Below are 15,234 nucleotides of genomic sequence, written 5' to 3'. Positions count from 1 at the left end.
AGGACTGAAATAATTCTTAATGTATCATGTGGTCCAACTCTGTTTTTAAAACATTTAGCAAACTGTCAAATCATTTCAATATTACTACTGTTATTCATACAGTATTAATATAAACTACAATTGAGAAAACTGTAGCCCAGGGTAAATTATCTTTGCAGATTACACACAGCTAGCTGGCCAAGGGCAGTATCAGATTTTCTAACTTTGACTTTGCATTGTGGATATCCAAGAAATCTTGTACTTGTGACATTATAGCAAATGATGGGCACAAGACAGCAACAGAGATGTATCCACTCATTTTATCACTTTGTTTTCTTCATTTATTTTTTGATAGGAGTAATGCTGAATTTAGTGCTTATTGCACATAAATAAAATTCTTTTCATTTAAAGTCACTTAACTCATAAATAACTTGTAATCAAAAATATCTAAAATTCATAATATAATTTGGTTTTCACAGACTAAATTTTAATTAAGTGAGCTATAAAAGTAAATGTAATCTTTTATAACACTTACAGTAATAGATGGTTCACTGGACAACTTACTTTTAATATCAACAAATTGAAGAATAGATAAGGATTTTCCATCTGGATAATTCTATTCAATATGGACATCTAGCAGACATGACACAATAGAAATAATTTATGACTACTTACTTGAGGCATCAGCGACTTAGCCGTCATATAAGATTCTTCAGCTGCTTTGGTTCTATTTAAATTTTTATAAGTTCTTCCTACATTCATGTGGGCACCAATATCATCTAAAATTTAAAAAAAAATCATTTGTTGGCAAATACACTAAATAGTATTCAATGTAAACTACTAAGAAGACATGTTTCTAGCAACAAACACACTAAATCAAAAGAATGCAAAAGGAGGCAATAGGTCCTGCTTCTTCCTTAAAGCTCTTCTAACACAACTTATTATAACTTATGAGCAAGGCTACACTAGAAAATTATTAAATAAAGTACCATAAGAACAGAAAATATACATATGACATGAAAAAACTATTTTAATGGCTCCTGGAAGGGTTAAGATATGAGAGGGGAGAAATAAAGGTAATGATTAAATTTACATCTTTTTTTCCCACTATATTTTACTATCCTATACTAAGGCTTACTCCTATTTCCTTAATCACACAGGTTTGGAATTCACTCAAAAAGTATGGCTCAACTCTAAAAGCAAAAAGGATTTACAAGTGAAAAGGATCACCATGATTACTAGAATTATTTCAAGTATTATAAATAACAAAAATGAATCCATGGTGGCATAGGGGCAAAGAGCCTGTGAAAAAAACTTTGTGACTTTGTTTTTAAAAATTTTTGTGAATGTGGTTGGAGTGCAAGTTATCTGGATTCTATAGTATTACTTAAGATGCAGCAGCCCAGATCTCTTAAATGATGATACATTCCCATATAATTTAATTAAAACTTTTAAAAAGGTTGTCTTAATATCGAATCCTCAGCAAATTTATTCAGGGATAGAAAAATATACAATTTAAATAAAAAAGATGAGGGTTCATTGCACACTAGTTTTAAGATATACTTCCCAGTAAATATTTCAAAGCTTTGGAATAAAGATAGAAAGAAGGGAGATCTTAAATTAGACAAATTTTACTCAACATGAATCTCTAACAGACATGACAAGGTTTCAAATTATGATTACTACTTGCCTGTGACACCGATGATGATATTGCAATTGTGGAATAGTTCTCTGCCTGCAACTCCCAGGACACATAGGGGCCAAGCATATATATTTTAGGCATTCCCCTAGGAGGAGAGTAACAGTCCTAAGATCTTGCTAAATTATGTTTCAGGTTGGCAATTGTGTGCACTGCACAAAAACTGTCAGATGCCATATGGGTTTAGTTAGAGAACTAGGGGACAGGATTGGGGGAAAGAGGTTGATTTCTTGTTTTGCTGAATCTCATGGGGTCTCAGGAGGCAGTCAAGCCAAAAAAAAAAAAAGAAGAAAAGAAGAAGAAAAAAGGCTTCCCAATACTGGCTGCAATTCAGAATACTTGTGTAGCTTTGAAAAATTCAGATACCTTACCCTACGCAGCTCGATCAAAATAGAATCTTCAGGAATAGGATTGCAAAAATGTTTTTAAAAAGTTTCAGAGGCAATTCTGATGTAGAGCCAAGGTTGAAATACATTGCATTACCAAGAGCATATAGAGTTTTTGCTCTTATAAAGCTCTTTTTAAAAAAACTTTTTTTATTGAAGTATAGTTGAATTACAGTGTTGTGTTAATTACTGCTGTACAGCAAAGTGACTCAGTTATACATATATACATTCTTTTTCCTATTCTTTTCCATTACGGTTTATCACAGGATATCGAATATAGTTCCCTGTGCTATATACAATAGGACCTTGTTTATCTAAGCTCTTTTTTTTTAAACATCAGATAAATCTATACCATTTACTATAGAGATCAGAAAGTTACCCAGAAAAAACTAGGTATATAGAACCTGAAAAAATTATTTAAACAGTAAAAATTTAATCTAAGAAAAGAACAAACTGAAAGTTTAAGTAAATAAAAGTGAAATTATGTCAGGTAAGTATTTAAAATGTTACTGAAAGGAGCCCCAACCAACCTTAGAAAAGAGGTTATCCATTAGGATGAAAGACAAGGCAAATTACTACCTACTAATCAGGTTCTTAGAACTATGGCAAGGAGATACTGTCATCAGTGAAGACCAAAGACACTAGAGTAAGGCACCCTTACTTTCTCAAAGAACAAAGATAGCAATTAGATAGCATTTAGCATCAAATAAACTACACAACCCAGCTAATAAAATGAAACATAATTTTTAAGCAATTTTTAAAATAAGTTACTAAGTTTAAGATTCTAGGAGGAAACAGCATTACTGGTAAGGTAAATCTATATTCGAAAAAAAAAAAAGGTAAGAAAGCAGGCAAGATATAAAAATCAATTACATTTGAATGACTAAAAAGCTACAGAATTTCAAAAAACAATCTTGCTATTATGAGTGCCCTATCCAAACCAACAGTAGCCTGAATCTAGCAGTCTGTCTTTAATTCAATGTAAACGAGGACTGGCAAATATCAGGCAACTCTGTGCCTAATAATTCTTCAGCTACCAACAGTGAAGTTAAGTACTGTCACACTGATGGCCCAGGCACATGTGTTGCTTTCCAGTTATTTCCTATGCACAAATTTGTCAATTTATTTAAAAAGATAAATTTATAAATGTCTGGAAACTCCTGAAAACTCTAAAAATCATTTCTACCTTGATGGCATCAAAGTTGAACTACAAGTGCATGATTATTTTCGTTTCAAAGATTTGAAGTTAGATAAAAATGAAATCATTGATTTTAAGGCAAAAATAAACCTTGGAGAAATCTGGTGTTTCTTGAGAAAAACCTACCCTCGTCTTATAAAGGTGTTTATGGAAACTGTAATTCAATTTGCAAAAATTTTATCTTGTGAATTGATTTTTTTTCAAAAAACTTGTAACCACCAAGACAAACAAAAGACCGTAATCAACTGTTTGTCTAACATGACATTCATGTCGCCTGGTCAAAGACCATTGTATAGTTTATATTTTTATTCTGGCTAAGCAAGAAAAGCCTTCAGACTGAATGTCTTTTTTTTTTTTTAAGCTACTTTAAATGTTAAGAATCTCTACCCTCTGTGATCCAATACTGTTCTAGGGTTTTAAATACCATCTATATGCTTGTTACTTCAAATTTTTATCTCTAGTCCTGACCATTCCCCTTATCTCCAGACTTATAGTTCTATCTCCATCTGTATATCTAACAGGGACAAAAAAGACTCTTGATTTCCTTCCCTACATGTCATTTTAGCTGTCAAATCTATCTATGAAGAACACAGCTGAAAAACACAGAATGAGCCAAGAAGTCTCTGAATGACAAATTCAATTTTTCCAAGATTATGTACTTTTTCATAATAAATTGTAATAAAATGATTTGCCTGTTTTCCTAGCCCACTTTTTATTAGAGACAGCAATTTTGAGAGTATGGTAGGTAAGTCATACTAACTAAAGGAGACAGGTTCAAGTAAGTATCTTAAAAATAGCCAAAAGTGACAACTGACAATGATAGGAAAAATGATTTTAAACTAAACATCCACAATCACACCCACCCACCAACACGATTTCATTTCATCCTGACAACAATACAATGAGATAGAAATTACTGTCCCAACTTAGAAATGGAAAAGATAGGGCTGAAGGAGCCTAAATATCGTCTTCTAAGTCTCCAGGTCCCTGTGTGTCTGACATAAAGATGACTTTGCTTCTCTTTTTAAAAACTCCCAGAATGAACCTAAAAGGCTTCAGAAAGCAATGAATTGAAACTGCCACAGTTAGTGACCACTGACTGTGTGTAAGACTATGCTAGGTGATGCAGGGCCTATGAAGATGAATCAGATGTTCATGCTGCCCCTAGGAAGCTCCTCAGTTTAAATACATAGATAGTTTAAATAAATAAATATTTTAAACGAACATTTAAATAACAAATATCACAGAAAAGATACAAAAGTTGCAAGGAGTCTTGAAGATGAGAAATATTTGCTTCTAACTGGAAAGATAGGAGGGTTTATTTTGTTTTGTTTAGAAAAGAAGCCATATGAGATGGGTTGCAAAAGATCGGTAGGGTATGGTAGAAGGTGGATGGGAAGGAAAGGAGAAGGGAGGAATTCCAGGCTCAAGGAAGAACACGAACAAACGCAAAGAGGTGAGGAAGCTCATGACATGTACCCTAGATTTCAAGAAAAACTAAACTACATGAAGAGCCAGGGGAGGTAAAATTGTAAAGATAGCTAGACCATCAGTAATATATTTCTACAACATTCTCTAACTGGAATTTGGCTTTGCCTTGGGGACACTGACAGCTTTTCCAAGTGGTGACTGTGGTCTTTTTCTTATCCCTTGCAACACTGGGCCTGGAGTTAGGTGTCCTCCTTGATCTTTACCACTTCCAGACCACTGTAATTCCTTAAAATCACTCATCTCTGAATTTCAGATCATTAAACTCTATTATCCACTATCCCTCCTTATTGCAGTCACCAATCTCATATATAGCTCCTGGTTCCTTGTTGTTCTTTCCAACATCACACAGTTGTCAAAATTCTTAGTAATTTCAAAATCTATATAGATGTATCTTCCAATAGTTGCCTTGATATCCTTTCTTCCAATAATTTTCACCTCCATTCTCCTTTAACTAGTCAGTTCAATGGCCACAGTCATATCTAGTCGAAATATAGGGGGCACTGCCCACCAATCCCCACCCCTCCGAGTATATTTAGAAATGTATATGTGGGGAAGTACTTTTTGGTCATCATACTGAATGGAAAGTAATGATTGTACTTGGAAGGTGGCGGCCACGTTTGGTACATATCCTGGAACACTGAAAACTAAAAGTGCTCTAGCTAGACCCTACTCAGACACCAACAATTTTTCAGATCTATAAACGACTGATCTGATCACCTTTTCCTCATCTTTCAATCTCTCTCACATCCCTTCATAACCAGCTTAGGTTGTGTCTCAATATTCCCTTATCCCTTTGTTTAGTAATACACATCTGACAAAATTCTAAACCTGTTTAACCAAATTCTCCATGCCTGTACCACTGCACTTATAAAGTAGTTGGGAGAAAACTTTTAACCACATCAACTGGTTTAATTGTAATTAAGTATTGTTAACCTCAAGTAGGGTGTTAGAGCTGCTTGACAATCATACCATATTTTCCTACTCTATACATTTTCCTAGATCTTTGTTTCTCAGCACGTGATTCATGGGCTAAGTATCACCTAGGAACTTATTAGAAATGCAGAAATTCAAGCCCTACTCTAAATCTCTACATATCAGAACATGAACCATATGATCTCCAGGTGATTTACAGGTACATTAAAGTTTGTGAAGCTATGTCCCAGATGACTACTTCAGACCCTCTCCTGGTCTTAGATTTCCAGCACTTCCTCTCCCTTCCCCACACTCTACTGTTGATTTTACTTTCTATTTCACTGAGAAAACAGAAGCAAACAAAGGACAACTTCCAGAAGCTATTCATCTATTATTCACCTGCCTATATCATGTCTCTACACTCTGCTTTCCCGGTTACCACAGGTTAACTATTGGTTCAGTTGACTGAATGAAATCCTCACCCTGAGCACTAGATCCTATTTATCTATTCTCATCTGTTCAAGGACATTGACCCAGTACTTCGGTTCCCCACCGTGAATTATTATTTTTCCCAGCTTCAATGGATTAGTCACACACGTTTTGCTTCTCTCACCTTAAAACAAAACCCCCAAATTCCTGAAAAACAGAAAAACCCATCATCCTACTACCCTCTCTTGACCCCATATTCAGCACCAACATTTCTTATCAACACCCTTTAAAAGAGTTTTTAATATCAACTGTCTCCAATTATTCTTCTCCCACTCTCTTAAACTCACTACTATCAAGCTTTTGCATCTACCCCTTCACCAAAATTGCTCACCAGTGCCACCCAACAACTCTGTTTAAAAAAGACTCCTTAAATGGCTGATATAAATAGCTCTAACATATAATCCAATTCAAAAATAAGCCAGCACCAAACACTGTACCATTCCAGTCAGTTGGGATAAAGCTTGAAAATAAACTCTACCTATTTTCCACAAATATAATCATGTTTTTTAAAAGAAAATAAACTACTACAATAGCTTTATTAGTTAATAATGCTTACCTGGCTGAACATGGGTAGCCTGTAAGAAGTATTTCAAAGCTCTCTCAAAGTTCTTTTCATTTTCCAGAGCATGACCCACATTATTCCATAATTTGGCATTATTTTTATTTACCTTAAATACGGAAGTACAGATAGAAATTAGTTAAATTAAAAAAAAATGAGTCTAATTAACACAGATTTTGTTTGGTATACTATTAGGAATGGAGCACCCCACAGAAATGTCCATGAACAGATGAAGTGGGTAAAAAGGCACAAACTTCTAGTTATAAGATAAGTAAGGTCTGAGGATGTAATGTACAGCATGATGACTATAGTTAACAATATTGTATTGCATATTTGAAAGTTGGTAACAGAATAGATCTTAAAAGTTCTCATCACAAGAAAAAAAACTAACTATATGAGGTGATGGATGTTAACTTATTCTGGTAGTCATTTTATATATATATACACACACACACATGCATATAATCATTATATTGTATACCTTAAAGACAAAGTTATATGTCAATTATGTCTCAATAAAACTGGAAAATAATCATTCCGATTTCTCCCAGAAAAAAAAATGTGTATATATATGTGTGTGTGCATGTATACATACAACTCCAATTAACATAGATATCTGTTTGGTATATTATTAGGAATGGAGTGTTCCATGGAGATAAAGAAGAAGTCAAAAGAACACTGCTTCATGAAGTTTACCCTCTCCTCCCTTTCAACATTAAAATACTAAAACCACAGTTTATCTACTTTACATATTAAAATTTTACTAACACTTTTATTTCATCAAAACATAGAACTGTTTGAAAACTCCTGCTCTATTATTTATGTTCTTTAGGGAAAGACAGAATTTGAACAAGTGAATATGTTTAAACACTGCACTGATGACTTATTTTGAGGCTCGACATAAAGCTATTTATGTAGTCTACTATGGTAATGGGAACCCTGGAGAGTACAGAAACAGCCAAAAGGAAGTTAAGAATTTAGAGATCTGAAGAGAGGGAGTATCTGAAAAAAAATCACTGCTTATAACTTTTGCAGAAAACAAATTTTGTGACTTATTCGCATTTACGCTGTCCATTCTATAAAAATGCAGTATCACTCCTTTCTGTCAGTTTCTATCTTTCCTATAGTATTATAACCATTGGTTATTCTCCATATGGAAGGGCACCATTTTTTTTTTTTTTTAAATATTAGCTTTATTTTTTTTTTTTAAGTACTTGACCACTTTTTTCTTTCTTTTTTCTTTTTTTTTAAAAAATTGTTATTTATTTATTTATTTTTATTTATTTATGGCTGTGTTGGGTCCTCGCCTCTGTGCGAGGGCCCTCTCCAGCTGCGGCAATCGGGGGCCACTCCTCATCGCAGTGCGTGGGCCTCCCACTATCGCGGCCTCTCCCGCCGCGGAGCACAGGCTCCAGATGCGCAGGCCCAGCAACCGTGGCTCACGGGCTCAGTCGCTCCGCGGCATGCGGGATCCTCCCAGACCAGGGCTCGAACCTGTGTCCCCCGCACTGGCAGGCAGACTCCCAACCACTGCGCCACCAGGGAAGCCCAGGGCACCATTTTTTGCCATGTATTTTATTTCATTCAATCTAAGATGCCATCAATTATAAGGCTCACCATTATTTTATGTACCATTAAGAAAGAAAAAAGGTCACTAATTAATTGTAAGATACCTTTTACTGTAAGATTTATTCTGATTTCAGAGACGTTAAAAGGTAAAAATAAATAAATAAATAAAAAGGTGCACCTTAAGAACCAATGAAACAAAGCATTCATATTTAAACATTTTATCATTTGAGTGTCTAACAACAGTATAGCATTTGTGCAATTATTCACATATGCTCTAGACATACACCTAAGTACTAGTCAGGGCACTAGTTATGGTATATATTATACAAAGAACAAATTCTTTTTATTAATTTTTTGGTGAAGTACTTAACATTGACAGTTAATTGCCTAGTTAAAGTAAAGTTAAAACACTGTATCAGGGATGGCTATAAGAAATAACTGATGACATATTCTGAATAATACTTTACCTTCAAGGCTGACATAAACAGCGTATATTCAGACTCCCAATCCCAATTTCTATGGAGTGTTTTTAAGGCATGAGTGAGTATCACCATAGACAGACAAACCCAGGATAACTTTTTTAATACACTATTTAAGAAAAAAAAAAGCAGAACAATAAAACATTGTCTACATCACCAAAACAGAGGTAAGAAATATGCTAAATATCTCTAAATATAATGTTTGAATTTATTCTAAAGATTAGGGATTGTTCTAATAATCATCCAACTTGAGAGGGAACAACACCAAAAAAATTAAATGTTATGAACACTTATACACTTATACTTCAGTCTTCAATTACATTAAATATTTCAATATTTGCCTTTATTTCAAAAGTTTTGTTTACATTTAATGACAAAAAATTGATACAACCAATTTTTAATTGTGAATTTTTATACTTAGAGTTCTTTTGTACCATTTACCTATAACTTGAATATTCTTAGTACTGTTTATAAAGGGTCAATCTTATCCCTGGCTATATTTAAAAACATTATTGTTTACAATAAACACCACAGATTATCATGGTATTCTTGAAGAATTTTACATTTTAAAACTAGAATTATTTATTAAAAGTCATAGTAAAATTAACTATAAAATAGATGTAAGTTACTTATATAGCTTTAGGTTAATCACTTGGGATTGAATTTCTCATTTAAAAATGATGGTTATGGAGAGATCAGCTCAAGATGGTAGAGTAGAAGGATGTGCTCTCACCCCCTCTTGTGAGAGCACCGGAATCACAACTAACTGCTGAACAATCATCGACAGGAAGACACTGGAAGTCACCAAAAAGATACCCCACATCCAAAGACAAAGGAGAAGCCAATGAGACAGTAGGAGGGGCGCAATCACGATAAAATCAAATCCCGTAACTGCTGGGTAGGTGACTCACAAACTGGAGAACACTTATACCACAGAAGTCCACCCACTGGAGAGAAGGTTCTAAGCCCCACATCAGGCTTCCCAACCTGGGGGTCCAGCAATGGGAGAGGAATTCCTAGAGAATCAGACTTTGAAGGCTAGCGGGATTTGACTGCAGGACTTCGACAGGACTGGGGGAAACAGAGACTCTACTCTTGGAGGACACACACAAAGTAGTGTGCGCACTGGGACCCAGGGGAAGGAGCAGTGACCCCATAGGAGACTGAACCAGACCTACCTGCTAGTGTTGGAGGGTCTCCTGCAGAGGCAGGGTGTGGCTGTCGCTCACTGTGAGGACAAGGACACTGGCAGAAGAAGTTCTGGGAAGTACTCCTTGGAGTGAGCCTTCCCAGAGTCTGCCATTAGCCCCACCAAAGAGCTGGGTAGGCTCCAGTGTTGGGTCGCCTCAGGCCAAACAACCAACAGGGAGGGAACTGAGCCCCACCCATCAGTAGAGAAGCAGATTAAAGTTTTACTGAGCTCTACCCATCACCAGTCCCTCCCATCAGGAAACTTGCAAAGCCTCATCCACCAGAGGGCACACAGCAGAAGCAAGAAGAACTACAATCCTGCAGCCTGTGGAACAAAAACCACATTCACAGAAAGACAGACAAGATGAAAAGGCAGAGGGCTATGTACGAGATGAAGGAACAAGATAAAACCCCAGAAAAACAACTAAATGAAGTGGAGATAGGCAACCTTCCAGAAAAAGAATTCAGAATAATGATAGTGAAGATGATCCAGGACCTCGGAAAAAGAATGGAGGCAAAGACTGAGAAGATGCAAGAAATGATTAACAAAGACCTAGAAGAATTAAAGAACAAACAAACAGAGATGACCAATACAATAACTGAAATGAAAACTACACTAGAAGGAATCAATAGCAGAATAACTGAGGCAGAAGAAAGGATAAGTGACCTGGAAGACAGAATGGTGGAATTCACTGCTGTGGAACAGAATAAAGAAAAAGGAATGAAAAGAAATGAAGACAGCCTAAGAGACCTCTGGGACAACATTAAACACAACAACATTCACACTACAGGGGTGCCAGAAGGAGAAGAGAGAGAGAAGGGACCCGAGAAAATATTTGAAGAGATTAGAGTCAAAAACTTCCCTAACATGGGAAAGGAAATAGCCACCCAAGTCCAGGAAGCGCAGAGTCCCATACAGGATAAACCCAAGGAGACACAAGACGAGACACATAGTAATCAAATTGGCAAAAATTAAAGACAAAGAAAAATTACTGAAAGCAGGAAGGGAAAAACGACAAATAACATACAAGGGAACTCCCATAAGTTTAAGAGCTGATTTCTGAGCAGAAACTATACAAGCCAGAAGGGAGTGGCATGATAAAGTGATGAAAGGGAAGATCCTACAACCAAGATTACTCTACCCAGCAAGGATCTCATTGAGTTTCTATGGAGGAATCAAAAGCTTTACAGACAAGCAAGAGCTAAGAGAATTCAGCACCACCAAACCAGCTCTACAACAAATGCTAAAGGAACTTCTCTAAGTGGGAAACACAAGAGAAGAAAAGGACCTACAAAAACAAACCCAGAACAATTAAGAAAATGGTCATAGGAACACACATATCGATAATTACCTTAAACGTGAATGGATTAAATGCTCCAACCAAAAGACACAGGCTTGCTGAATGGATACAAAAACAAGACCCATATATATGCTGTCTACAAGAGACCCACTTCAGACCTAGGGACACATACAGACTGAAAGTGAGGAGATGGAAAAAGATATTCCATGCAAATGGAAATCCAAAGAAAGCTGGAGTAGCAATTCTCATATCAGACAAAATAGACTTTAAAATAAAGAATGTTACAAGAGACAAGGAAGGACACCACATAATGATCAAGGGACGAATCCAAGAAGAAGATATAACAATTAGAAACAGATATGCACCCAACATAGGAGCACCTCAATACATAAGGCAACTGCTAACAGCTCTAAAAGAGGAAATCGACAGTAACACAGTAATAGAGGGGGACTTTAACACCTCACTTATACCAATGGACAGATCATCCAAACAGAAAATTAATAAGGAAACACAGCTTTAAATGACACAATAGATCAGATAGATTTAATTGATATTTATAGGACATTCCATCCAAAAACAGCAGATTACACATTCTTCCCAAGTGTGCATGGAACATTCTCCAGGATAGATAACATCTTGGGTAACAAATCAAGCCTCAGTAAATTTAAGAAAATTGAAACCATATCAAGCATGTTTTCTGACGACAGCGTTAGGAGATTAGAAATCAATTACAGGGATAAAAACGTAAAAAACAGAAACACGTGGAGGCTAAACAATATGTTACTAAATAACCAAGAGATCACTGAAGAAATCAATGAGGAAATCAAAAAACACCTAGAGAAAAATGACAATAAAAACAGGATGACCCAAAAACTATGGGATGCAGCAAAAGCAGTTCTAAGAGAGAAGTTTATAGCAATGCAAGCCTACCTCAAGAAACAAGAAAAATCTCAAATAAACAATCTAACCTTACACTTAAAGGAACTAGAGAAAGAAGAACAAACAAAATCCAAACTTAGCAGAAGGAAAGAAATCATAAAGACCAGAGCAGAAATCAATGAAATAGAAACAAAGAAAACAATAGCAAAGATCAATAAAACTAAAGCTGGTTCTTTGAGAAGATAAACATAATTGATAAACCATTAGCCAGACTCATCAAGAAAAAGAGGGAGAGGACTCAAATCAATAAAATTAGAAATGAAAAAGGAGAAGTTACAACAGACACCGCAGAAATACAAAGCATCCTAAGAGACTACTACAAGCAACTCTATGCCAATAAAATGGACAACCTGGAAGAAATGGACAAGTTCTTAGAAAGGTATAACTTTCCAAGACTGAACCAGGAAGAAATAGAAAATATGAACAGACCAATCACAAGTAATGAAATTGAAACTGTGATTAAAAATCTTCCAACAGGAAGGAAGCGAGCAGGGAAAGGCCGGGCACTTGGGTGGCGGGAGGATCTGGGCCGTCGGGCGTGCTCCCGATGGAAATGGCGCCAGATGGGCCTGGCCTCCCACCGCGGCCTCCCTTCCTCCGCAGTCTCGGCTGGGCTACCTGGGCCGGCGGGACTGCGAGTGACTTCTGACGCAGATTCCCAAGATGAGAGAGGCTGGAGCTGGGGGAGGAAAGCCAATGGCGACGAAGGCGCTCAACTCCCAAATCCAGGACAAAGGAGCCAGACGGCCTCCTTTGTAATTCCGCACCCGGTGGCGAAGGTTTTTAAGCCAGGCTTGGCTGCCGGGCGGGGAGGGGGGGAAGGGGCGTACTCTCCCTAGCTCTTTGGTCTCTAGGGCAGCTAGATAAACGAAAAGTCTCCGGGGCGGAATAAAGGACGCTTAGCCGGCCCTTATAGTCCAGATTTGGAACTTCGAAAAGAGTACATACTCATTTTCCAAAGGGTTTTTTTTTCCACGCTTCTCTTAAACGTCGAAAGACTTTGTGGGTAATTGTTTTGTAAGCAGAAAAGCGGGTGACTTACCAGATAGGAATGTGAAATGGACTTATTTCAAATAGGTCGTCTGGATCCAGTGAACTGTGGAACTAGGCTTTTGGAACCTGTGGGCGGGGGTGGGATGGTTTAGCAATGGTTTTGTGTAGTTTGGCAAATATTGATTGGGTTAGAACTTAAGTAGGAGTTTTATTTTGGGGAAACGGTTGTTAAAACACAACCAGTGATGGCAAAACTGTGTGTATAGGAATTGAATTATTAAATCTCCAAGGGTTGGATTTTGTGCAGAGATTGTTTGGGCGTTAAGGCCGTAGAAGTAAGATTCTTCAAAATACAGTTAGGGTTTATTTTCTTTTGGTAGCTAAGCATGTTTTCTATTTGGTGTAGGACTGTAGTAACGTTTTGACCAAGAAAATAAGCCTGCTCAACAGAAAGACAAACTGCAAGTTCAGTCATGTGATGCTGTGATGATTTTCGGTCCTTGGAACAGTCGGAGAACTGGTTCTGTAATTTTCGCTGAAGACCGTACAAAAGGGACAGGCAGCCTATTTTTCCAGCTTTAAAAACAAAAAACTCTTCCTGTTGGTGAAGATGTTTTATGATTCTTGTGGACTTTGAAAAGACAGCCCAGAGTTTCCTATACTAGTTTCCTAGTATGTGATGTAACAGTTTCCCTGATTGGATTACTCTAGAAATCTTTTTTTTCTGCCCTCTTTTTCATCTGCATCATAATCTGGAAATGCATCTAATTGCCTTTATATTTTTAATAACTGTGTTCTTCTGGTGTTCTTGGCTGAGCTGCAGTGGCTGGTAACATTGTTCTAGAGAAGAACTTGATCATTTTAGAGACCTCACCACCTTTAGGTACTAGAGGTGTCTCTAATTTTGTTTTTATTTAAAATTAATGATGGGACTTCCCTAGCGGTCCAGTGGTTAAGACGCCGCGCTCCCAATGCAGGGGGCACTGGTTCCATCTCTGGTCGGGAAACTAAGATCCCACATGCCTCATGGTGCAGCCAAAAAAATAAAAAATTCAATTAAGGAGCAAGCACAGTGAAAGGGAAATGATGTAAAATTACCTGTTAAGAATTTCATCACCACTTATTGACCAAATTTTGAAGTTCCTTCTCATTTTTTAGCAGCAGTGGACTACCATTTAGAAAGTTATTAATGCATCAAACCCTTACTGTATGTATTATACTTCGGAAAATAGTATATGCCTCTGCGTTATAAAGGAATTTTATCTCTTTTGGCCTCTGTTGTTAGATGCTTTTTCTTAACAGCTTTGGGATACAGTTCCCATATCATAGACTTCACCCATTTAAAATCACACAACATGTGGTCTTTTGTGACTGGCTTTTTTTCACTTAGCATAATGTTTAGGAAATTATATTTAAAATCTCATATAGAACTGACTAAAGTTATTTTAGTATTTCAACTGCTGGTATTTTAATTGGTGCTAACACTAGGAATTCTTTAAAAAGCATTCTGATTAGCCATGACACTGTTGCAAAGAAAGGTTGAGGTGGATTATCCTGAATAATTAGGGAATGCCATTTAGGTAGTTGCCGAGACAGCTTTATTAAGGTATTAGAGCAGATTGTCTTTTTTTATGTGTTTAGAGTTCGTCTTGGTTTCGTTTTATAAATAGAATTCTAGGTTCAAATTTTGAGTTTTGAAGAGATAATAGAGTATGGCTTTCTTTATTGTGTACTCTTCATACACACGGGGTGGAGAGTCACCCTATAAAATAGTTTGTTTTCCGAATCTGCTTAATTTATCCTGATTTAAAATTGTGTTAACAGCTTGGTATTTTTTTTCTAGGCTATGTTTGTTGTTTTTATATAGGTCTCATTGATACAGGCTGATCCAAAAATCAGAACTAGTTTGCTTGCCTAGTATTTCTTGGAAAGTGCTAATACGATTTATAGTAAAGATAAGTCAGTTTCTGTCTTTTTTTTTTGGTATTTGTTCCTGAAACAGTACCTTTACATTGAAAAAAAGTAATGTTCTAAATGAAATAAAGCCAC

General features: G+C 36.4%; 1 protein-coding gene across 5 annotated transcripts in view; it reads right to left on the bottom strand.

The window, feature by feature from the left end:
• TMTC3 (transmembrane O-mannosyltransferase targeting cadherins 3) overlaps positions 1 to 15,234 on the bottom strand; it is a 166,605-nt gene that overhangs the window by 110,422 nt on the left and 40,949 nt on the right. For all 5 annotated transcript variants that reach the window (XR_009505425.1, XM_059936639.1, XM_059936638.1 and 2 more), the window contains 3 exons: positions 8,750 to 8,870; positions 6,711 to 6,822; positions 655 to 758 (listed from right to left, as the gene is read on the bottom strand). Coding sequence is in view for 4 of the 5 variants with exons in the window: in XM_059936639.1 (XP_059792622.1) it covers positions 655 to 758; positions 6,711 to 6,822; positions 8,750 to 8,870 (337 nt within the window). In the remaining variant the exon portion in view is untranslated. The remainder of the gene's footprint in view (positions 1 to 654; positions 759 to 6,710; positions 6,823 to 8,749; positions 8,871 to 15,234) is intronic.

This window comes from Balaenoptera ricei, chromosome 10, assembly GCF_028023285.1.
Source record: "Balaenoptera ricei isolate mBalRic1 chromosome 10, mBalRic1.hap2, whole genome shotgun sequence".
NCBI lineage: Eukaryota > Metazoa > Chordata > Mammalia > Artiodactyla > Balaenopteridae > Balaenoptera > Balaenoptera ricei.
Note: the sequence above shows the minus strand (reverse complement) of the source record. Positions and strands in the feature narration are given on the sequence as shown.